The sequence below is a fragment of the Xyrauchen texanus genome, chromosome 31 (assembly GCF_025860055.1).
Source record: "Xyrauchen texanus isolate HMW12.3.18 chromosome 31, RBS_HiC_50CHRs, whole genome shotgun sequence".
Classification (NCBI taxonomy): domain Eukaryota; kingdom Metazoa; phylum Chordata; class Actinopteri; order Cypriniformes; family Catostomidae; genus Xyrauchen; species Xyrauchen texanus.
This window is the reverse complement of record NC_068306.1, coordinates 30,804,172-30,828,761: the sequence shown is the minus strand read 5'-3', so window position 1 is coordinate 30,828,761 and position 24,590 is coordinate 30,804,172. Positions and strand designations below refer to the sequence as shown.

The following is a 24,590-nucleotide window of genomic DNA, read 5'->3' as shown; positions in this document are numbered from 1 at the left end:
CAAGCCATGAAGTCCAAGGAATTGTCTGTAGACCTCCGAGACAGGATTGTATTGAGGCACAGATCTGGGGAAGGGTACAGAAACATTTCTGCAGCATTGAAGGTCCCAATGAGCACAGTGGCCTCCATCATCCGTAAATGGAAGTTTGGAACCACCAGGAATTTTTCTAGAGCTGGCCGCCCAGCCAAACTGAGCGATTGGGGAAAAAGGGCCTTAGTCAGGGAGGTGACCAAGAACCCGATGGTCACTCTGATAGAGCTCCAGCGATTCTCTGTGGAGAGAAGAGAACTACCATCTCTGCAGCATTCCACCAATCAGGCCTGTATGGTAGAGTGGCCAGACGGAAGCCACTCCTCAGTAAAAGGCTCATGACAGCCTGCCTGGGGTTTGACAAAAGGCACCTGAAGGACTCTCAGACCATGAGAAACAAAATTCTCTGGTCTGATGAAACAAAGATTGAACTCTTTGGCCTGAATGGCTAGCGTCATGTCTGCAGGCAACCAGGCACCCCATATCACCTGGCCAATACCATCCCTACAGTGAAGCATGGTGGTGACAGCATCATGCTGTGGGGATGTTTTTCAGTGGCAGGAACTGGGAGACTAGTCAGGATCGATGGAAAGATGAATGCAGCAATGTACAGAGACATCCTTGATGAAAACCTGCTCCAGAGCGATCTGGACCTCAGACTGGGGTGAAGGTTCATCTTCCAACAGAATTATGGATGATGAATGACCCTAAGCACACAGCCAAGATAACAAAGGAGTGGCTACAGTACAACTCTGTGAATGTCCTTGAGTGGCCCAGCCAGAGCCCAGACTTGAGATCTGAAAACTGCTGTGCACCGACGCTTCCCATCCAGCCTGATGGAGCTTGAGAGGTCCTGCGAAGAAGAATGGGAGAAACTGCCCAGTAATAGGTGTGCCAAGCTTGTAGCATCATACTCAAAAAGACTTGAGGCTGTAATTGGTGATAAAGGTGATTCAACAATGTATCGAGCAAAGGCTGTGAATACTTAAGTACATGTGATTTTTTTTTCCGTTTTTTATTTTTAATAAAAGATTTCAAACAAACTTCTTTACGTTGTCATTATGGGGTATAGTTTGTAGAATTTTGAGGAAAATAGTGAATTTAATCCATTATGGAATAAGGTTGTAACATAACAAAATGTGGAAAAAGTGAAGCACTGTGAATACTTTCTGGATGCACTGTATTCTTAGCCAATGTAGGTATTCATTTTATCTAAACCAAGTCTATCTAGAAATCAATATCAATAAATTATCAAGTTTATCTAGAAAGTACGAATTGTATATCAAACAATTTGTGTGTACAGTATATTCATAAACCCCTGCAGATAGAGACACGCCCTCTAGCGGTTCGTGCTGGGCAGCGCAGCAATATGAAATAATTGATCATTACAATTCAACTAGCAAAGTATGTCAAAATGATCGAATCCAAATGTTGGCTATAGATGTAGGCAGTACACTTAAATCACGTAGCAGAACAAAGCAATTATTAGCGACCTATCTGAATAATCATGGCAAAAGGAGCGGTAGATGTTTTATTCTCCTATATATAGCCTCTACATGATTTGAAATGAAGCGCCCATAACTGTCAAGTAATTAATGCTTTATTATGGGTAAAAATAAAAGAAAGGAGACCGTTAATCAACATGCAAATGCCGAGGCCAGTTATGGTCTTAAGCCGGTGTTTACCTGCATGATGGATGAAGCTGAGCTACAATCACACTGTGCACAATCGTACTGGGAATATTACCGCTGTCTTTAATATCAGTCTCCGTGTTGTTAACATGAGATGTTCATTTGGAGTGCGCCACACATGTGCAGCTGATCAGATCAGGTGGAGCAGTGAATAATTTTTCTCTTCCTTATTCAGCCTTTGGTGAACTTACAATGTATCTAACTACAGTGTTAGCAATATTTTTTTGCTAAATCTCTACTTCTCGATTTAAAAAGAAAAAGTGTCAAAACGCAAATTCGAATCAATCGAAAAAAACACCCAGCCCAATCTGACGGTTTAACAAAATCTTTCTAGCAAGCTAGTCCACTATCGGCCATCTTTGGAACACTCTCGAGAGGCTATTTCCTGTCATGCCAGAGCAGCTCCTGTCTACTTGAATGAAGACCAAAATCTCAAAAACGGTTGGTCAAGATTACGATCAAAAACATATTTCAAATCAGCAATAAAATCTGACAATACTGGAATCATAAATTGTGATTATCTCATATTACGCTAATAAACTACATTTTCCCGGCTTGTATAGCTAATGCGCATGCACATTCTAGAGCTGGGGTGTCAAATTCAGTTCCTGGAGGGTCACAGTCCAGCAGAGTTTAGCTTCAACCCTAATTAAACACACCTGAAGCAGCTAATCAAGGTCTTCAGGAGTGAGACAATGATCCAAAGCATAGCAGTAAGTCCATTAATGGCTCAAAATAAGCCAAATTAAAGTTTGTGTCAAAGTCCTGACTTAAACACGATTCAGATGCTGTGGAAGGACCTTAAACGGGCATTTCATGCTCGAAAACCCTCCAATGTGGCTGATCTAAAGCAGTTCTGCAAAGAAGAGTGGGCAAAAATTCCACCACAGCGTTGTATAAGACTGATCTCCAGTTATCGGAAGTGTTTGGTTGCAGTTATTGCTGCTAAAAGTGGCACAACCAGCTATTAAGTTGGGGGCTAGTTTTTTTTCCGCATAGGTGATATAGATGTTTGGCACCATTCAGAGAAATTCTAAAGATTGTTGTGTGTGAAAATCCCAGGAGATCAGCAGTTACAGAAATACTCAAACCATCCTGTCTGGCACAAACAATCATCCATGCGATTATCAAATCAGCCAATCATGTGGCAGTAGGGCAATGCAGTGAACAAAATCATGCAGATACAGGCCAGGAGCTTCAGTTAATGTTCACATCAACCATCAGAATGGGGAAAAATTTGATCTCATTGATTTTAACCATGGCATGATTGTTGGTCAAAAGTTTACATATACCAAGTTAACTATGCCTTTAAGCAGCTTGGAAAATTCCATAAAATGATGTCAAGACTTTAGGCAGTTAGCCAATTGTCTTCTGATAGGCTAATTGGCTAACTGGAGTCAATTGGAGGTGTACCTGTGGATGTATTTTAAGGCCTACCTTCAAACCCAGTGCCTCTTTGCTTGGCATCATGGGAAAATCAAAAGAAATCAACCAAGAAAAACAATTGTGGACCTCCACAAGTCTGGTTCATCCTTGGGAGCAATTTCCAAATGCCTGAAGTTACAACGTTCATCTGTAAAAACAATAGTATGCAAGTATAAACACCATGGGAACATGCAGCCATCATATCACTCAGGAAGGAGATGCATTCTGTCTCCTAGAGATGAACGTAGTTTGATACGAAAAGTGCAAATAAATCCCAGAACAACAGCAAAGGACCTTGTGAAGAGACTGGAAGAAACATGAATACAAGTATCTATATACACAATAAAGTGTCTTTTATCGACATAACCTGAAAAGGCTGCTCAGCAAGGAAGAAGCCACTGTTCCAAAATTGCCTTTAAAAGCCAGATTACGGTTTGCAAATGCACATGGGGACGAAGATTTACTTTTTGGAGAACTGATGACCATAATGACCATTGTTATGTTTGGAGGAAAGAGGATGAGGCTTGTTAGCCGAAGAACACCATCCCAACCATGAAGCATGAGGGGCATCATGTTGTGGGGTTGCGTTGCTGCAGGAGGAACTGGTGCACTTCACAAAATAGATGGCATCACGAGGAAGGAAAATGATGCAGATATATTGAAGCAACATCTTAATACATCAGCCATGATGTTAAAGCTCGGTCACAAATGGGTCTTCCAAATGGACAATGACCCCAAGCATACCTCCAAAGTTGTGGCAAAATGGATTAAGGAAAACAAAGTCAAGGTATTTGAGTGGCCATCACAAAGCCCTGACCTCAATCTGATAGAAAATTTGTGGGCAGAACTGAAAAAGCATGTACAAGCAAGGAGGCCTACAAACATGACTAGTTCTGTCTGGAGGAATGGGCCAAAAATTCCAGCAACTTATTGTGAGAAACTTGTGGAAGGCTACCTAAAACATCTGACCCAAGTTAAACAACTTAAAGGCAATGCTACCAAATACTAACAAAGTGTATGCAAAATAATCTGACCCACTGGGAATGTGATGAAAGAAAGAAATCGCTCTCTACTATTATTCTGACATTTCACATTCTTAAAATAGTGATCCTAACCGACCTAAGACAGGGAAATTTTTCTACGATTAAATGTCAGGAACTGTGAAAAACTGAGTTTAAATGCATTTTGCTAAAGTGTATGTACATTTCTGACTTCAACTCTACCTGTTAAACTTCATATTTCATGTTTTTTCATGCACATGCATGTTTAATGCACCTTTAATCTACAGTGAGGAAAATAAGTATTTGAACACCCTGCTATTTTGCAAGTTCTCCCACTTGGAAATCATGGAGGGGTCTGAAATTGTCATCGTAGGTGCATGTCCACTGTGAGAGACATAATCTAAAAAAAAAAAATCCAGAAATCACAATGTATGATTTTTTAACTATTTATTTGTATGATACAGCTGCAAATAAGTATTTGAACACCTGTCTATCAGCTAGAATTCTGACCCTCAAAGACCTGTTAGTCTGCCTTTAAAATGTCCACCTCCACTCCATTTATTATCCTAAATTAGATGCACCTTTTTGAGGTTGTTAGCTGCATAAAGACACCTGTCCACCCCATACAATCAGTAAGAATCCAACTACTAACATGGCCAAGACCAAAGAGCTGTCCAAAGACACTAGAGACAAAATTGTACACCTCCACAAGGCTGGAAAGGGCTACGGGAAATTGCCAAGCAGCTTGGTGAAAAAAGGTCCACTGTTGGAGCAATCATTAGAAAATGGAAGAAGCTAAACATGACTGTCAATCTCCCTCGGACTGGGGCTCCATGCAAGATCTCACCTCGTGGGGTCTCAATGATCCTAAGAAAGGTGAGAAATCAGCCCAGAACTACACGGGAGGAGCTGGTCAATGACCTGAAAAGAGCTGGGACCACCGTTTCCAAGGTTACTGTTGGTAATACACTAAGACGTCATTGTTTGAAATCATGCATGGCACGGAAGGTTCCCCTGCTTAAACCAGCACATGTCAAGGCCCGTCTTAAGTTTGCCAATGACCATTTGGATGATCCAGAGGAGTCATGGGAGAAAGTCATGTGGTCAGATGAGACCAAAATAGAACTTTTTGGTCATAATTCCACTAAACATGTTTGAAGGAAGAAGAATGATGAGTACCATCCCAAGAACACCATCCCTACTGTGAAGCATGGGGGTGGTAGCATCATGCTTTGGGGGTGTTTTTCTGCACATGGGACAGGGCGACTGCACTGTATTAAGGAGAGGATGACCGGGGCCAAGTATTGCGAGATTTTGGGGAACAACATCCTTCCCTCAGTTAGAGCATTGAAGATGGGTCGAGGCTGGGTCTTCCAACATGACAATGACCCGAAGCACACAGCCAGGATAACCAAGGAGTGGCTCTGTAAGAAGCATATCAAGGTTCTGGCATGGCCTAGCCAGTCTCCAGACCTAAACCCAATAGAGAATCTTTGGAGGGAGCTCAAACTCAGTGTTTCTCAGCGACAGCCCAGAAACCTGACTGATCTAGAGAAGATCTGTGTGGAGGAGTGGGCCAAAATCCCTCCTGCAGTGTGTGCAAACCTGGTGAAAAACTACAGGAAACGTTTGACCTCTGTAATTGCAAACAAAGGCTACTGTACCAAATATTAACATTGATTTTCTCAGGTATTCAAATACTTATTTGCAGCTGTATCATACAAATAAATAGTTAAAAAAATCATACGTTGTGATTTCTGGATTTTTTTTTTTAGATTATGTCTCTCACAGTGGACATGCACCTACGATGACAATTTCAGACCCCTCCATGTTTTCCAAGTGGGAGAACTTGCAAAAGAGCAGGGTGTTCAAATACTTATTTTCCTCACTGTATGTCATCAGAAGCTGTTTTTGTGAGGCTCTTTTTGTTAGCAATAAACAATGGAATATATTTTCCTTCCTCTTTGTACTTTTGTGTTAAAATGGTATGAGATTATCCAACTCAAATTCAAGTGGTATCAGTAATCCAAAATTAATCAGATTATATTACCCCAAAAATATATCTGTGAGCTTATGTTACTGATTGTAATTTGAAATCAATACCAGATTACATTTCAGAATTAATCTAGCCAGCACTGTATATAAATGCATATACTGTATTGTAATGGGTTGAACCGTGCATTGGAAAAGTGAGGTTGGCTTGACCTGAGTTTAGCCATTGCATTTTTTATGCCATGTTAACTTGAAAATACTTTTGAAGACCATGGGTTCTGTTCCATTCAGCTGCTGTTTGAAATAAAGAACTTGTCTTGTGTGTGCGCGCTTCACCAGCGCTTTCACTCGCCTAGTGTGTGTGTATGTCTCTAACCCACACAAGTTGGCAAGTTTGTTTTGTGATGAATTACGCTGCTTTTCATTCAAGTCGGACAGTGGGAATTTCCACCTTTCAACTGGAAAATGTGCAACGGAACGTCAATTTATGTTGGACAAACAAGTTTTATTATCATGTAATGAAAGAACTTTAACTCATTAATGGATATTATTTAATAAAAGTATATCCATTAATGAGTTAAAGTTCTTTCATTACATGATAATAAAACTTGTTAAAAACACGGTTTATTATCTATTTTGATTTTCGTAAACCAGTAGAACAAATGCTAGCATTGCAGCATCATTTTACAGTTTGGTTGCTATGAAACTTTCAGACAAGGATTTGTCAAGCTAAAATCAAAGTTGTCAGGACAAACTTTACCCATCTAGTTACTAATGTAATAAAAATCGTTCTTATTATAATGTGACAAACTGGTTGTATGAATGTCAGCAGTGTGTGAATGTGTTTACCTGCAGTGAGGTAAGGATGCTGGAGGAGATGATGATGAGCAGCCAGAAGTCCATGTGGAAGAACTGGCAGATCATGTAAGCCATGTAAGCAGGGAAGATCAGCAGGAAGAGACACAGACTCACTGCTCGAAAGTGCTTCCACAGGCTCCTTCAAAAACACAAGACAGACTTATGCTACAGCTTCTCAGAGAGAAGAATACAAAACGCCCAGTCGATACTCTGAAATTTGTCCATCTCTGCTAACTATTTTCTTCCAAATTTTGCCAAAAAGAAATAAATAAAAAAACATTTTATAATGAAGCAATGAAACATTTTAATTAGTGCTGTTGATTTGTTGTGTGCAGTTATTACATGAAAAATAACGCACTCACTAAATTAACACTAATCATGCCCCTGACCTGTATGTAAATTCTATAATAAGGAATGTTCTTAATTTGGGAGTGATTCAAACTTGAAATACCACCTTGATTAGGGGGCAGTCAGTGCTCCAGATGTAAAGGCAACATGCATCATCATACCAACGAGCAGGCGGTACAGCCTTCTACAGACCCGCTTTTGTGCTCAAAGACAGCTGCACCGAGCACAACAGAATGCAGGGATCTCGAAACATGTTTTTCAAAGTTTCAAACTACATTTAACTTTGCACATCTTGCTAAAAACACAGCGCTCAGGACTAGAGGCGCTGAAAGCGAGTGAGATGAGACAACCAAAGCAAGACACACCAAAAGCATTTATCTGATAACGGTGTCCATTGAACAACAATTAAAAATAGAGCAGAGAGATATAGGCCAATAACTGGGTTGTTTAATGATATGGATATAAAAAAACAATATCCACTCAACACTTTCAGTATTGTCTAAATTGTTTACTTGTCTGTTGCCACAATATATGTACACTCACCTAAAGGATTATTAGGAACACCTGTTCAATTTCTCATTAATGCAATTATCTAATCATCCAATCACATGGCAGTTGCTTCAATGCATTTAGGGGTGTGGTCCTGGTCAAGACAATCTCCTGAACTCCAAACTGAATGTTAGAATGGGAAAGAAAGGTGATTTAAGCAATTCTGAGCGTGGCATGGTTGTTGGTGCCAGACGGGCCGGTCTGAGTATTTCACAATCTGCTCAGTTACTGGGATTTTCACGCACAACCATTTCTAGGGTTTACAAAGAATGGTGTGAAAAGGGAAAAACATCCAGTATGCGGCAGACCTGTGGGCGAAAATGCCTTGTTGATGCTAGAGGTCAGAGGTGAATGGGCCGACTGATTCAAGCTGATAGAAGAGCAACTTTGCCTGAAATAACCACTCGTTACAACCGAGGTATGCAGCAAAGCATTTGTGAAGCCACAACACGCACAACCTTGAGGCGGATGGGCTACAACAGCACAAGACCCCACCGGGTACCACTCATCTCCACTACAAATAGGAAAAAGAGGCTACAATTTGCAAGAGCTCACCAAAATTGGACAGTTGAAGACTGGAAAAATGTTGCCTGGTCTGATGAGTCTCGATTTCTGTTGAGACATTCAGATGGTAGAGTCAGAATTTGGCGTAAACAGAATGAGAACATGGATCCATCATGCCTTGTTACCACTGTGCAGGCTGGTGGTGGTGGTGTAATGGATGTTTTCTTGGCACACTTTAGACCCCTTAGTGCCAATTGGGCATCGTTTAAATGCCACGGCCTACCTGAGCATTGTTTCTGACCATGTCCATCCCTTTATGGCCACCATGTACCCATCCTCTGATGGCTACTTCCAGCAGGATAATGCACCATGTCACAAAGCTCGAATCATTTCAAATTGGTTTCTTGAACATGACAATGAGTTCACTGTACTAAAATGGCCCCCACAGTCACCAGATTTCAACCCAATAGAGCATCTTTGGGATGTGGTGGAACGGGAGCTTCGTGCCCTGGATGTGCATCCCACAAATCTCCATCAACTGCAAGATGCTATCCTATCAATATGGGTCAACATTTCTAAAGAATGCTTTCAGCACCTTGTTGAATCAATGCCACGTAGAATTAAGGCAGTTCTGAAGGCGAAAGGGGGTCAAACACAGTATTAGTATGGTGTTCCTAATAATCCTTTAGGTGAGTGTATATTATCTAATGTATTTGAATGAATATACTGCATTTATAATGGTTATATACTAAATTACCTTTATTTGGGGGGCCTTACGCAGAAAATATTAAGGATGTGCGAGACTAGTCTACTAAACAGTTCTGATGCTGCTAGTCGACACTTGAATTACTAGTTGGTCAATATTTTTCCCCATTAAACTGTTGAACATTTTTACACATTTACGTTTGGCTTTATACGGTATTATTACAGTGGCTGTGCTTATATTACTGTCATGTTAATGTTACACATTTTAAATATAATTAATACTCCAAATATTATAAAAAAAAAAAAAAATAGAGACACGCTGCACTGTACACGCACACGTGTCTCATGTTTCATGTGGGGTTATATTAACTCACGGAGACAGAGAAGATTCTGCCGCTGTCTACGATTGAACTCGATTGGATTTAATAATACAGTGGCAATTGTGATGAGACATGCCGGTGTTATGGACGATACCATCTTTTAGTCACTGTCACTATGGATTCAGCTGTTAGAATATGGTTGTGACCAGTGGCGGCTGCTGGTCTTTCAAAGAGGGGAAGCTCATTTTCGGCCTACATTATAAACTTATTTACCCTATTTTTTGCACTAAATCAATCTTAGGTGTTGATCTGCCCTGCTGTTTAATTCTAATTTTTTCCTCGTAAGGAAGACTTTCAAATGGCTTCGCCAAAATCAGGTCGACAATATTAGCACCGTCTGCCATCGTGCGCAGTTTCACCCGTACAACGCTAGCCTAGCCTACTGTATGAATGAATGAATGAACGATTGAACGAACGCTCTAAAACAAAATATATTAAACTTGGTAAAACTGAAACTAGGAATGTGGTGTATAATTGTGTGAAAAGTATTATGCAAATTGACTAGCAATTTCGCCAAACAAATATAAAGAAATAGGTTGCAGCAGTTTGTCTTTCGACTACACTTGAGAAATCCGCGATGGGACTGAGCGCGAAATAGCTTCAGTGACTTCTTATAGTACAGATTCGCTGTCAATCAAAAGATGCAGTCTTTCGACAGATCCTCCAATCATCACGCGGAAGCCCGAGTCCGGGCCAGCCCACTCCTCATTCACCCCCAGAGACGCTGAGCGTCCGTGGGCAGGACATAATCGCAGCATTTATCCAATGACCGTCTATTTTCGAGCACTGAAAAAACTGTTCAGAGCAGCCCCATTGAAGTCAATGGACGCTCGGCTTCAACAGGGAAATGCACTGACGCTACGGGAATGTATGAGAAGTAAATTGAGTCAGCTGACCTGCTATATGTAATGTAGCTGATTCTGAACGAACTCGTCTTCGAGATGAACGTGTTCTAACGCATTTTTAGTCAATAAATTGTTTACACAATAGTACATATTTGACCATTATTTTTCCCCACTGGTTGTGACTAGTGGTCATGTTTTTAAATTTAATGAAAACAAAAACTAATTTTCGTTAATGACATAATATGGTGAATATGGGCAAAGTGGGACAACTTAGAATATTTGAATTTTCTTTACACTTGAATTATGATCCCAATGACACAACCTAACATTATACCTTTGAAGAAAGCTTAGGATGTCTTCTACCTTAGTCAAAAGCAAAAATTAAGAAATATTCAATATTGGGTAGTAGAACCATTGAAGATTCTCTTGACCAAATCCCAGATGTGTTTAAGCAGCAAGGCCTACTGCCTTGTACTTGCCTAAGTAGGACAGAGGAAAAATTATTCTCTAGAAAATATGTATATTTGAAATCCTTTTTTATATTTTCTTCTACATTTTCACATCATAACATTAAGTTAGGTTTTACTTGTTTATAAGTTTAACCAGATTTACCTCAAATTTCTGTCATTTTATTAACCATTGCTCTTCCCAACAGTGGTCATGAAATGAGTTCTGCCACACATCCCAAAGTAAAATCATACATTTTAAACCCCAGAAAGATAATGGGATAGTTCACCCAAAAACATCACACATCCCAGAGTTGTAAGACTTTCTTTCTTCAGCTGATCACAAAGATTTTTAGAAGAATTTTTCAGCTCTGTATGTCCTTACAATGCAAGTGAATGGTGACCAGGACTTGGAAGCTCTAAAAAGCACATAAAGGCACACCTAAATCCTGACATCAGCAATCTCCTTGGCAATCATCATTTCAAGCTCGATAATATTTCCCAGTGCCATCTACCACTCTGCAGTCTCTACTAGTAAGTGTAACTGAGCTAGAAATCATGATCGTTCCTGTAGACTGCTGATGTCAAGATTTACAGTAAAAGGGACTTAAATATTGATCCGTTTCTCACTCACACCTAGCATAACGCTTCAAAAGACATGGATTAAACCACTGGAGTCATTATGCATAACTTGCTGCTTTTATGTGCTTTTCGGAGCTTCAAAGCTTTGGCCCCTATTGACTTGCATTGTGAGGACCTGCAGAGCTGAAATATTCTTCAAAAAATCAATCAAGTAATGATTTATAATCATTTATGGAAATACATATGGATACATTATGGATCAATCTTAAATGTGTTTTGTCACTTTGCCCATACTCACCATATTTTATACATTTTGCAACATTTACAATCCACATTAAACATGAAAATACCACTAAAAAGGCATGTGCACATTAACAAGCACATTTTCTCAAAAAATACATAAACCAATTGTACATAATTGCGCACACACACGTGAAGTGCTTTTACCTTGGACTGCATCCGAAATGTAGGTAGCTGACATGCTACCTTGCTGCCTAATCAGTTAATGGATTAACTGACATTCGTTTTGAATGAATGGAAGGAAACTGGTCTCAGAACAGTTTGAAAAGCACCTAATTTTCACCCTACCTCTGTATGCAGCCTCCGGAGGCAGCATTTTACTGGTTTCGGACGCAGCCTTGAAGTTGCACTCACGCTTGTGCGGATCCAGCACGAGCCTCAATCTTCTGACAGTTTAAACACCCTGGATCGCCTATTTGGATTGTCACGGAGTGACTGTCATGATTTGTAAATGAGAGGACGTTTTGATCCTGAAGTTTTTGATTCTGGCTGATGGAATACGCGCTCAGGGAAAGATATTAGATGAGCACTCGATGGGAAGAAAACTTTTTTTGTGAGGTTCGTGAATTACATCTGTTTAAACAAGATATCTGCATATTTGCAAACAGTATATACTGATAGAATACGTGCTTCAGAGGAAGATTTATGAACATTCCACAGGATGCTGGATCTACTGAAGTTGTGTGAGGTTGGTTTATTACAGCCATTTAAATGAGATATGCGCATATTTGGATGTGGTATATGATATTAGTTTTATTGATATTTGCCTTTTCATCATTAGACAGGAGAGTTCAAAGTTACAGGGAACTGTTGATACGAGAGAGGGAGAATGAAACAGGTGAGCACTTTAACACTATGGTAGTAACACAATGACACATAAAAACAAAAAAAAATGTTACTGGTCGTTTACATGTCTCAATCGCTTAACATGCAAGCAGGCGATTTTCGGCACCCTCAAGAAAAAATAAATAGGCCAAACGGGAACATTTATCGGCCAATGACGATAATTAAAAAAGTCAGAGTATCAGCCAATTGATTGGCCTCAGTGATATATCAGTCGACCACTAGTTGTTGCTTCAGTTGTTCATACATACAGACAGCATTCAAACTGCTACTGTATGCCGTTGTATGAACAGGAGATTTCAAGACTCACACCTGTAATTAAATACAGTTGTCAATCCAAACACTGACTGTGTGAATGTAGCTAAAACATTGCTTAAGTGAATGTGTGTCATGTTCTACATTTAGTGTATGTAGATCATAATGCAATGCAAGCCCATCACAGATAAATGCCGCTTTTCATCAGAATTTAGTGTCGGATTTGGCTATTGAAGTAGATTCAATGTTTTTAATGGGTTGCATAAACACAATGTTTCCTGAGGCTTTCTTAATTTTTAGACTAGTCAACTCCAAAATGTTCTTTAACACATCAGTGAAATTAGTCATTCTGCACATCCCTAGTAAATACTGATATACGATTAATAAGATAAAAAAAAATCGGCACATCATGTAAATCATTTGATTAAAACTTAATCAAGCAATTATCTCTATGAACTACTTCATGCCTTGTCTGAATGATTGCACTGTGAAGATGCCTTTTTATTATTTTACTGTTTACTCAGAAGCTAGGAACATTGTTTAATCCTTCAGATTCTAGCCAAAGACTCGATGTGAATTTTGTTAGTGTGAATATTGTTTGCATATTATTTTATACTTTCATGTTGTTTAGCATCACCTCTGCTGGTAGATGCTGAAACTAAACCATTACTATTGCAAAAACATATTTCCCATTGACGACCAGATATGCATACATGTTCAACTTTAAAAAGCATTTTATTATTCCATTTTTGAACCTATAAGCAAAGATGGCAGCCTCCATGTTGCGTACATCTGTGGGTTCAGGCACCAATTGAGCAACAGCCATTGAGATGAATAGGAATGCCATCGGATAGCTTTCTCCAGGCATATTCAAACTCCTTGGTGTAAACAGGCCTTACCAATGTGTGAAAGTTGCACAAGTGATATATACTGATCAGTGATGTCTCTTACTTGTCTCTGGAGGCCCCCAGTGCCAGAACAATTGGGTCAGCGATCTCCAGCATGGACTGCAGGATGGAGGCCACCACGATGAAGAGGATGATGCTGAGGAGGAAGGCTCTGTGAATGACCTGCAGCTCAATGAGTCCAGTTTGAACAGACAATATTAAAAGAGTGATTCCTTCTGTCATGCCCCTGAAAATAAGAACAACGCAGTATGAGACATTTTAATCACTTGAATTATTGTACACACTGATCTTAGCTTTCAACAAACACTGAAATATCAAGAATCTTTCCAAACATACCTTTTAACATGCTTTAAAAAGTGCTTTAAGCATGTTTTGAGAGCTGCTTCTCACCTGTGCATGGTGTTGTCATTCATGAAAGCTCTGTGGCCCTGAAGGTAGAACTTGCAGAGTGTTAGGACGCCCAGCGCCACAAAAGACACAGTGAAGACCAGTCCCAGCAGGGAGTAGGGAGTACTACAGCACTCAGCAATACTTAAAATAACACACACATAACATTTCATACACACGCTCTTAAAGACTGTTCAACAGTAGCATTTACAACCCCAATTCAGAAAAAGTAGGGACAGTTTGGAAAATGCTGATAAAAATAAAAAGGAGTGATTTGTAAATATGATTCACTGTGTGCTATATTGAAAGCATCACAACAACAAATGATTCTATGTTTTTACCTTTGTAAATTAAGTATTTGTATTTAATTGTTTTGTATTTTTAAATATAGACTTATTTCAGATCAGATGATTGAAACACTATCCAAAAAAAGTTGAACAGTCAAGTGTTTACCACTGTATAACTTCACCATTTCTTCTAATAACTCTAAAGCATTTGGGCACTGAAGACACAAGTTAAATTTTAGCAAGCAGAATTTTCCCTCATTGATCAATTATGCAGGTTTGTGCTTTATAATGCACCACACATTCTCAATTGAACACAGGTCAAGACTGCAGGCAGGCCAATCACACTCTCTGATTACACAGCCATACACTTTAACTGATGCTGATAACAGCTTGAATGGTCCTTTTTTGGCAAGGAAACAAGATGGCTGTTTTTTCCAAAAACAATTTGAACCGTGGACTCGAACCACAAAACAAGGTTGCACTGTTCTACTTTCTATCTCAGATAAGACAAAGCCCAGAGAAGTCGGCAGCGCTTCTGGACAGTGTTGAAAATAGTAAAGTCTTAACTTGTATCTGTGGATGCAGCAGCAAATGGTGTTGACTGACAAAGGTTTACTAAAGTATTACTAAGCCCATGTCATGATATCCATGTTTTTTAAGACAGTGACATCTGAGGTCTCGGAGATCACGTGCATTCAGAAGTGGTTTTCGTCTTGCCCTTTACGCACCGAGATGTGACCGGATTCCTTGAAACTTTTAAATATTTGTGCACTGTACAGGGTGAAATACCCGAAATCCTTCCAATTTGTCTTTGGGGAACATTGTTCTCAAAGTGCTGGATTATTTGCTGAAGCATCTGTTGGCAAATTGTCGAGTCTCAACCCATACTTACTTTTGAAGGACTAGGCTTTTTTGAGGGCTGCTTATTTACTATGACACGATTGCCTCAACTGTTTCACGTGACCTTATTTCAATTCATCAAATTGGTATACAGTAAGTACTAAATTGCCCCTTTCTCAACCTTTGAGAACTTCCGAACATGTTGCAATCATCTGATTTGAAATTAGAGTATAGTTAAAAAAACAATAAAGTTCACAAGGTAAAACATCAGATAATGTGCTGTTGTGGTGCTTTCAATATAGCTCAGTGTGAATCAAATTTACAAATCATTCTTTTTTTTTTAAATATTAGCTTTTCTCATACTGTCCAAACTTTTTCAGAATTGGGTTTATATGGTTTAAACTGACCCAGAATTCCCCTTAAATGACAGAATTTATATTTTGGCATGAACAACCCTTTTCAGGATGTAGCATAGGAACTGCCTTCACATCAATAGGCAGCTCAGTTGGGTTTGGAACGGAGTCAGAGTCAAGAAATGTGCTAACTAAATACTGCGAGTTCAATGCAGTTATGACTGCTTAGGTGGATAGTTCGATGTGGGTGCCGTTTTACCTGGTGAGGAAGAGAAAGAGCAGTCTCTCTCGGGAGGGCGGCTGGTCCCGTGTGCTGAAGTAGGTGTAGAGCTGCAGTGCGAACAGTACCAGCCAGAAGCACATGAAGAGCACAGGCAGGACCAGCTGATTCCACAGAGACATGCCCAGAGCCAGCAAACCATACACCTCCACCACCTAAACAACAGCAAAATGAGGTGAATGTCAAACAGAGGGTGTAACAATCATTCCATTAAAAATATCATGGTACTAACTCAATTACTGTAGCAGTATAAATTTTATATTTATACATTTCTTTTGTATTTTAAGTAGGGCTGCAAATATATTGAAAATCTAAAAGACCAGGGATCGAAATCAGCCGATATTCATGTCCTAGTAATTTGGCCAATTGCATAAACCGATCTCTCATGTTGCAAAAGACGCACAGCTCCTTTAAGACATTGTAATGGCATCACAGAGCGTGGGGAATACTGGCACAGTGTTGTAAGACAAAAAAAATAAAATAATGTTGTAAGACAAAAAACTTGATTCAGCTGTTAAGAACAATGCAGTGGGAGAGGTATGGCAAATATGAACATTTTGTGTTCTGTACTGTACTGTTAACTGTACTTTTGCCTTGTTTCACATGTGACATCTCAGTCTCCACCGGGCACAGACATCTAAGTAATAAAGCGAGTTAAGATGGTGCAATTCAACCATCTTTATTAAATATCTCCCGATTAAACTGCATTAACAATAGTAGCACATGTAGAGTCCAGAAACATGCGCTCTTTCTCCACTTTCCTTTCATCTCCATCCCTCATGAGAGAGCACGTGTTCCCCTCATTAAAGTTCAAGTGAAAAACAAAAAATGACAAGGCAGGGAAGGAATTAATAAATATAATAATTCTTTATATAATAATAAGATATCATTACATAATGTATTAAATATAATGCAAAATAGAAATAAAATAAGGAATAATAATAATTATATGAAATAATGACAATGAATCAATAACCAAAAATGTTAATGTTTAATCGCACCTATGGGTTATGAGTTTGTCTTCAGTTTGACAATAAACTTAATTTTTTATAGGGTTATCAATCTTGGTAAAGAGAATATTTTGTTAGCCTATCCTTGTTTTAAGTCTTATTTTTAAAGAAAAAAAGAGCTTTTTTTAATAAGCCTTTTTAACTTTTTTGTCAACAAAAAATAGGCAAAGTGATATTAATGCAAAGAGAAAAATTCAATTAATAGTGACAGTTTGCAGAAAGCTTACATACAGTCAATTATGACAAAGATCCTGATAAAAGGTGAAATTATCTGTATCGGGATCGGTATGGGACGATCAGGTGACAAGAAGATTGGTGATACGTAATTAATGGTTCACAAAAATGGTTTATTGATGCCACACCAGTTCTCTGATGGTCTTCTCAATGTTAGTATCAACTGTGTGTTTGCTCATATGTGATACTTCAGACATGCTAAGCTTCAATGATAACTATATTTTTATATTTTCTACATTTTATAAAGACAATGCGAGTGGTGCTAGCCCATGCACAACTCACGAGTATGATGCCAGTGTGTTGTGGTGGTTGCTTCCAAAGAGCCCACCCCCAATACTCTTTGATATTCTGGTCCCTAGATATGGCTTGAGTGCCTGCCTTCAATGCAATTGGACTCTTTCACTTGTTGATCACAAAGTAATAGCACACCTATTCCCTAATGTGCTTGAAAAGTATAGCGAACTCATACCTGCACCAGCTCTCTATAGGCAGTTTTGGCTAGATTGTAGGGCACAAGCAGGTTGGTGGCCAAGAAGTACAGCACCTCGAGACCGGTGAAGATCATGGCAAAGCGGTTGATGAAGACAATGGTCTCCAGGCGCACAAGGCAGAGTCTGGCCACCAGAGGGAGCAGGTGAGCAGAGAACAGCCAGATCTGTTTGGTCTGCATGACACAGGAACACAGCGTACACACCACAAGCTGACCTGAGGGAGAGGATACACAAACGCTGCATGGTTACAGTATGCTGAGTGAGATCAAATGGCAAACACTACGGGTTAAAATAATCATATACTGCCTGTCTATCAGTTTACTGCTTTTTTTTATTGATAGATCAAATGTGCTCGTGTTACCAGAACTTGACTGTGCAAAAGAACTAGGCTCTACTGCAACTTAAACTCGCCAACAACCGGCCACTTAGAAAGGAAGAACCATCTTACTGACATGCAAAGTGGGGTTATTTGAGATATATCATTCCATAATAACAGACTTGAATGGAAAAATGTTACTAAAAATAATTACATGACAGTCTCTGCAATTGATGCACAGAAAACACATGGAAAAGTTACAGTAAATGTATACACAGTGCCGGGAAGGTTACTTCTGAATTGCAATCCAGTTCGGATTAAATGCTTCTTTAGTTTTTATGTGGAATTGTTTGCAATGGACAGGATCTTAAGTTCTGGAAAGCAGAGTTTACATTGCACAGTAATGTTTTACTGTGTGGACTTACCGCACATACATCAGCACTAGTAGAACTGAATTAGAATAAAAATTGTTAAAGATAAAAAATTATGAACAATTTACTGCCATTGCCTGATTAATATGTAATCATGTAATCCACACAAAAGTAACTAATCTGAATATAAGTATTTTAAAATGTAATTAAATCCAATTACATGTACTTGATATTTGCAATCTTTTTAAGTACTACCAAAGACTATTTAGCAGAGATCAGCCACTTCTATTAAAATGAAAATGAAACGTCCAATGGTCATCAGATGTGGAAAGGAAGTCCAGCCTTACAGGTAAAAGAGCCAATCACCTTTTTGAAACATACATCGTCTGTCAATCAACTTGAGAACATGCATGCATCTATACAAGCAGGGAAAATTGCGCCTTTTAGCATAATGAGTTAAGGAAGCACAATTTATGATACCAGTGTTGTCAGATTTTACTGCTGATTTGAAATGTGTTGTTTAAACGCAAGCTTGGCAAACAGTTTTTGAGATTTTGGTGTTCCCACATGCAAGTAGATAGGAGCTGCACTGTCATGACTGGAAATAGCCTCCCGGCTACTAACCAACACTGTTTACAGCATTACAGAAAAAGATAAAGGGTTGTTCAGTTTGTAGTCCACAATTCCAGAAGCGAGTTCAACATGCATTCCCTCTGGATTTTCCTATGGGGGGGTTTGGATTTATTAATAAAAATAAGGTCTGTGCAAACATTTCTTCAGGATATGTGGACGTTTTGTTCAATAACAAATATTATACACTTTCATAGCCCAAACGTGAATTTTTAAGCCGTATTGAATAGCATCCGTTTAAAAAACAAAAACCACATGGCAGCATAAACATTCACGTTTAAGGTATGAAAATGTGTAATATATGCAGAAAACAAAACGTCCACATGCTGTGAAGTAATGTTTACCACAGATCTTATTTTACTCATAAGTTGAAAAATAAACATTATTTTCCCCATAGGAAAATCCAAAGGGAACCCATGGCGAATTAGACTTCCGAGCTGCCTACAAATTGAAGTCACGGCTGAACAGCTTTATTGCTAGCATTTCTATTCAACTTTAGGTTAACAAACATGGCTTAGCTTCCTCCCAGCATTAGGAGCCATTCACACAGGAAGCATTCTTGTGTTCAAGCGAGACACAGTGCAACAAAAGGGAGTAGCGCAGATATCTCGGGAAGTGCTTTTAAAAATTAAAACGTTTTTAACTTGACACAGTCTCTTAAAAGAGATGTTGCAGTGAGATGCGTTGCAATGGTCAAAAATGCCCTTCTAATGCATGCTTAAAAAGAAAATATATGTTTTTAGAAAAGCACAGGCACATAAAATAAAGAGCCCTGTGTAAACAACCCTTTACACGCTACCCGCCTATGAATACATTTGATTGTTCTCACAGTGCAGAAAGACTTTACAGACATTTTATAGTGAAATGCTGGTTCTGCCAAAAGGTACAGTGTACGTAATCTGCATAGAGATCAGGGCACCATTAACATGACATGTCACTTGACATGACTCAAAGGTTAGTCTTTTTTTTCTCTTTTATATCATCATCATTTGGCTGGCCAACAAAGAGCAGATTTTGCATATGAAATAAAAATTATCTATTCAAATAGTGTTTTAGATATCAAATGTGAAAATTGTCTTGTGGCACAACGGTCACTGTGAATTTAAGGTTAGGTTAGATTAGGGTTGTCGGCACTGCATAATACATTTTCAGTATTATTTAAATACGGTACAGTATATACACAGTATGAATCTGAATATAAATCTGCTTACTAAAGCAAATTATTAAAAAAAAATACTGTACATATCATTTAAAATATCTAACATTTAAAAGTGTCCAAAATCTGAGACCACTTTTTTACATGTAACTTGCAAACCCATGCTTTTCACTCAATTTGTTATGCTGATAATCTACCTTGATTTTTCTTTAGTATTATTCAATTAGAAAAATGCAAAATCAGACATCTAGACCAAATTGCATGTCAGAGCTTATGCGAAGTATCATTTTTGTGAAAAAAAAAAAAACCTTCTCCAAATGCAGAATGGAGAAGAAATACACATGACTATTGCGTCAGGTTTCTTCTGTTTTATCACAGACCGATCCAAAATCCTCTCTTGAAATAGACAACCTGTCAGCCTGATATTCTCCTAACCCATCTCTATGTAACCTTTGGCATCTCCTTTGAAAAAGCTGATTAGGTTACAGTGTCTTGGGTTTCTCTAACATAGGATAGTAGCAAGATTCACACTTCCTTTTAAAGTATTTAAATCAGTTAAGACTATTCAAGACTATGTTTTTCAGGGAAAGGGGCCAGTTGCATGCCATTCCATACCTAAATGTCTCATTAGGAAAACTGAAAGTGTTTCACAGGGCCTCTATTCATTAGCAAACTAAGCACACCAAGATCTGGTTACGTCTCATTCAGGTTTCATGCAGTCAGGGCTGTACTCTACTCAGGGTGGGAACTGAACTTTAGAAATACAAAACTCAGAGTAACTACTCCCAAACAATGCTTCAGGAACAAAATACTGCAGTGAAGAAAAGAACAGAAACCTGTTGTTTTGGAGCTGCATATGGATTAGACATCGGCTGTGTCTGAAACCTGACAAATTTGACCTTTTCAGGCAGTTTTGGAGGTAGAAGGTATCAAGACATGAGGCGTTTTTTCACTGCAGGAACTCTTCCTAGTTCCTGGAACTATTCATGGTTCTCATCTCTTTTCCACCACATGAATTAGTTTCAAGTGGAACTAAAACCAGGAACCTTTTAGTACCTGCTCCTGAGGTGGCACTTGCAAAGTGGAATTGTTTGGGTGGAGTCAGAACAGCAAACATGGGGGCCTGGGAAGTTCAGTGACACGGATTACCACCCCAATTAAAAAAAAATGTGTTAAAACTTTTGTTGAGTTGTTGCTATTGTAGGCTTTTCAAATAAAAATAGATCAATAGACAGATGTTGCTGAGTATTTATGGACAAGAAATACAGAGTGAGTTTGAAACATCGACCAGAGATGAGGTGTACAAATCATTTTTTGCCTTGTGCAGTTAGGCTTTGATGCCATTAAACTGCACAAGGCATTTGATACATTACATGATTATCATGTATATAGTTTGCTCGTTCTACTGTTCAGTGGTTTAAATATTTTGCTTTCCTTTTTGCACTGCTTACATCGTATGCACCAATAAAGACATCACGGCTATAAGTTACATTTTACATCTGTCATGTGTATACAGTACTATCCTAAGAATCCCAGCATTGATTGAATTGCTAGCTGAAATCGGTGTTAGAAAATGCCATACACAATATGTTCAAGTGGTATGGTTTATTGGAAGCATACATATGATCATGCAATGGTATGAAAAAGCAACAAACAAAATGCAGTTGACTACAGATGAAGGTAGCGTTAAAGCAACCTCTTCTCTGCTCTTGCTCTCCTGCTGTTTTCCATCTCTTACAAATCTGAGCACAGCTTATCCACGTGAAGTTTTCCATAAAAAACAGAACGATAAAAATCAACACGAAATCTTTCACGGAGTAATCCATTGTTTATATTTTCAGTCAAGTGCTCTGCTGTTGTCGCATAAAGTTTAGGCGTCGCTGCCACAACAGCGTCACATGCTTATGTCAAAGAAGATTTACATGAAATTCTTGCTTTCGTGTCCTTGGTGGAAAAAGGGCACTTGGAATTTAATCCATAATGAACTGATTTTAATTCAGGTACACAATTTTGTGGAAAAACGCCAATGGATTCAATGTTTGTGTCAAATCCTGTATTCCAAGTAGGGCTAGACGATATGGCCAAAATGTATATCTCGATATATTTCTTAATTTCGGTCGATACGATATAATTCTGATAGCGATATGAACAATATAAAAGCCTCAGAAAAACTGCCAAGAACACCCACAATGGATGTCCAATAAAACTATATAACATTTAAGAAATAAAAACTGTACAAATAAATTAATGTTCACCTTTTATTTGCACTTAGCCTTCATGCAAACAAGAAATGTCAAATAAACATAAAACTCTCACCTTTGTCAATATTAATATTTTTAACTTAAAACTACAACATAGGCTGATTATCTTTATAGATTGAAACAAAGGTTCTTCAGCTAGGATAAAGAATAGTTAAGTTCTTAGAGTTACTGCAGAAAACAGAAAAAGAGTGAGCAACAACAAAAACTTGCAGGTGCATTGAAAACCATGCTGTGTATTGTAAAAAATATAATAATATATACTGAAAATAACTAAGTATTAAAACAATACAAATGGGCCAAAAAAGGCATTTTAAGTAAAGAAACATTCTGAGTCCGCCCTCCCTTGCACTACAGTGGTTTGGTCCACTGCCTACTTTCCTTTCCTTTACGTCACCTACACAAACAAGTCCGGTGGAGTTCGAAATGCTTCGTTGTGGAACTCCAGCAAGTAGGCTGGCAGTGGCAAGGCTATTTTATTCACTTTACGCATCGGATGAAGTTATTATTTTCTCTTAAATACAGATGATTATGAGTCATAAATAAATTAGTCATGACAAACAATTATGATAACCAATGTATTTTTTCATGAGTCCGCAACGTTAGCGATTATAACATTACCTAACTTGATTGTGAACTGATATTAGCCTAATATTGTAGATCTACCATTGTTTTGGGTTTTGCTCAATATGATGTTTCGTGGCAGATTAGTGTAATTAGTATAATATCTAAGTAAGAGACCCCTCTGTCCCCGACGAAATCTAACATATTATGGAGGACGCAAGATCATTTTATAATTATAAAATTGACCGTGTGGTGAAAAAAGTCTTCTGTGTACACACATCCTATAGACTTACAATTTTGGCTCTGTTATTTGTATCCCTTTCAAAAATTGCCATGTCACACATGTAGCCAGTTGTGTTCTACCATTTCTGCTCAGCTTGAATACAATGAACTGACGGCTGCGCCCTGAACATTAGTCAGTGACAAATGCTGTAATGAATCGAAATATCGGAAATGTGTTTACAAATCATATCACAGTTATTGAAAGAAATTATATCGCGATACATATTGATATTGAATTATTGTCCAGCCCTAATTCTAAGACAACTCAATTCTGTCGATTTCTGAAGGCAGCACAGATTTCTACTTCACCAAATACTGTATGATATCCCAAATTCCTATGCATCAGATTTGGCTGTTGACTGAAATAAATAAATATCATTAAATATTTGTTTGGTTATCTCAAAGCTTATTTGAATTGGAATCTAGACCATTAGATGGGAAGTTATGGTGGCTTGGAAACTGGTCTGAAATTAGCTTCCTTTTGAGTTATCTTCATATACATAACACTGTAAAAGTCATCGATTGGCTGGTCAGCAAGACAGCTGCCTTTGGTTTCAGTGATGACATAAGACGTACCAATGAGTGCCATGGTGAAGCGGTTCATGGAAAGTGGCTCCAGGTAAAGGGGTCCCTCGTAGGCTGAGTCCAGCTCGCCACGTACATAATCCCTACAGAAACATTGAGCACTTAATAATCCTTTACAAGCCTAGAATGCATTACAAACTTGATCAATGAAACAGAAATGACAACATCTGCGATGTTAAGCTTCAAAACCACTAGGTTAACGTCAATATGCTAAGTGCTGACATTAATGCCTGAAATTCTTAAATTATTACTATACTGATAAAATGACACTGCTGCTATCAGTAACAGACTAGCTTGAATAAACAAGTATGTAAATATGCACTGACACAATAAGTGCTACAGTAAGACCAGAAACATACTTTAAGCAAGTACGCATACACGAGAACTTGGCCAAAACATTCCCAATGTGTGGTTCAGTTAAAGACACTTAACTTGCGTTCTTGCATCTATGTGGAGATAACAAACCTCAAGGGGACAATAGAGTTGCCTACAAAAGTCTGTGACATTTAACTGGATGTGCTATTATTTAGGAAATTGCTATAAATATAGTGACTTTAACTTCCTTGCTCTGCAAAATTCTCTTCAAACTGTTGTCATGACATGACTTGAAAGACAAAGTTCAACATAGAAGCAGACAGTTTACTCATTGCTGCAATCTTTGGATCGCAACAATGTACAAATTCAAGCTTGAGTAGCTAGAAGCATCTGCGTTCATGTTCTTGCATATTGTACTTTTCTGACTTTAAACCTTCCGTTTGACCACAGACCTGGAGAGCTGGTGTCCAGCGAAGAGTAGAAGAGCAGTGAGGACATAGAGGTAGAGCTGCACCAGGCGCTGCCGGGGTAAAGTCAACAACACCAGACTGAGGATATAACCTGATAAA

At 38.6% G+C, this 24,590-nt stretch overlaps 1 protein-coding gene across 1 annotated transcript in view; it reads right to left on the bottom strand.

Annotated features, from left to right (window-relative positions):
* The window catches only part of LOC127625340 (RING finger protein 145-like), a 53,706-nt gene that overhangs the window by 4,840 nt on the left and 24,276 nt on the right, over positions 1-24,590 (bottom strand). The window contains exons 3-9 of the mRNA XM_052100583.1: positions 24,474-24,582; positions 23,698-23,789; positions 17,523-17,758; positions 15,789-15,964; positions 14,053-14,193; positions 13,706-13,888; positions 6,989-7,136 (exon numbers count right to left, since the gene is read on the bottom strand). Coding sequence (XP_051956543.1) covers positions 6,989-7,136; positions 13,706-13,888; positions 14,053-14,193; positions 15,789-15,964; positions 17,523-17,758; positions 23,698-23,789; positions 24,474-24,582 — 1,085 coding nt within the window. The remainder of the gene's footprint in view (positions 1-6,988; positions 7,137-13,705; positions 13,889-14,052; positions 14,194-15,788; positions 15,965-17,522; positions 17,759-23,697; positions 23,790-24,473; positions 24,583-24,590) is intronic.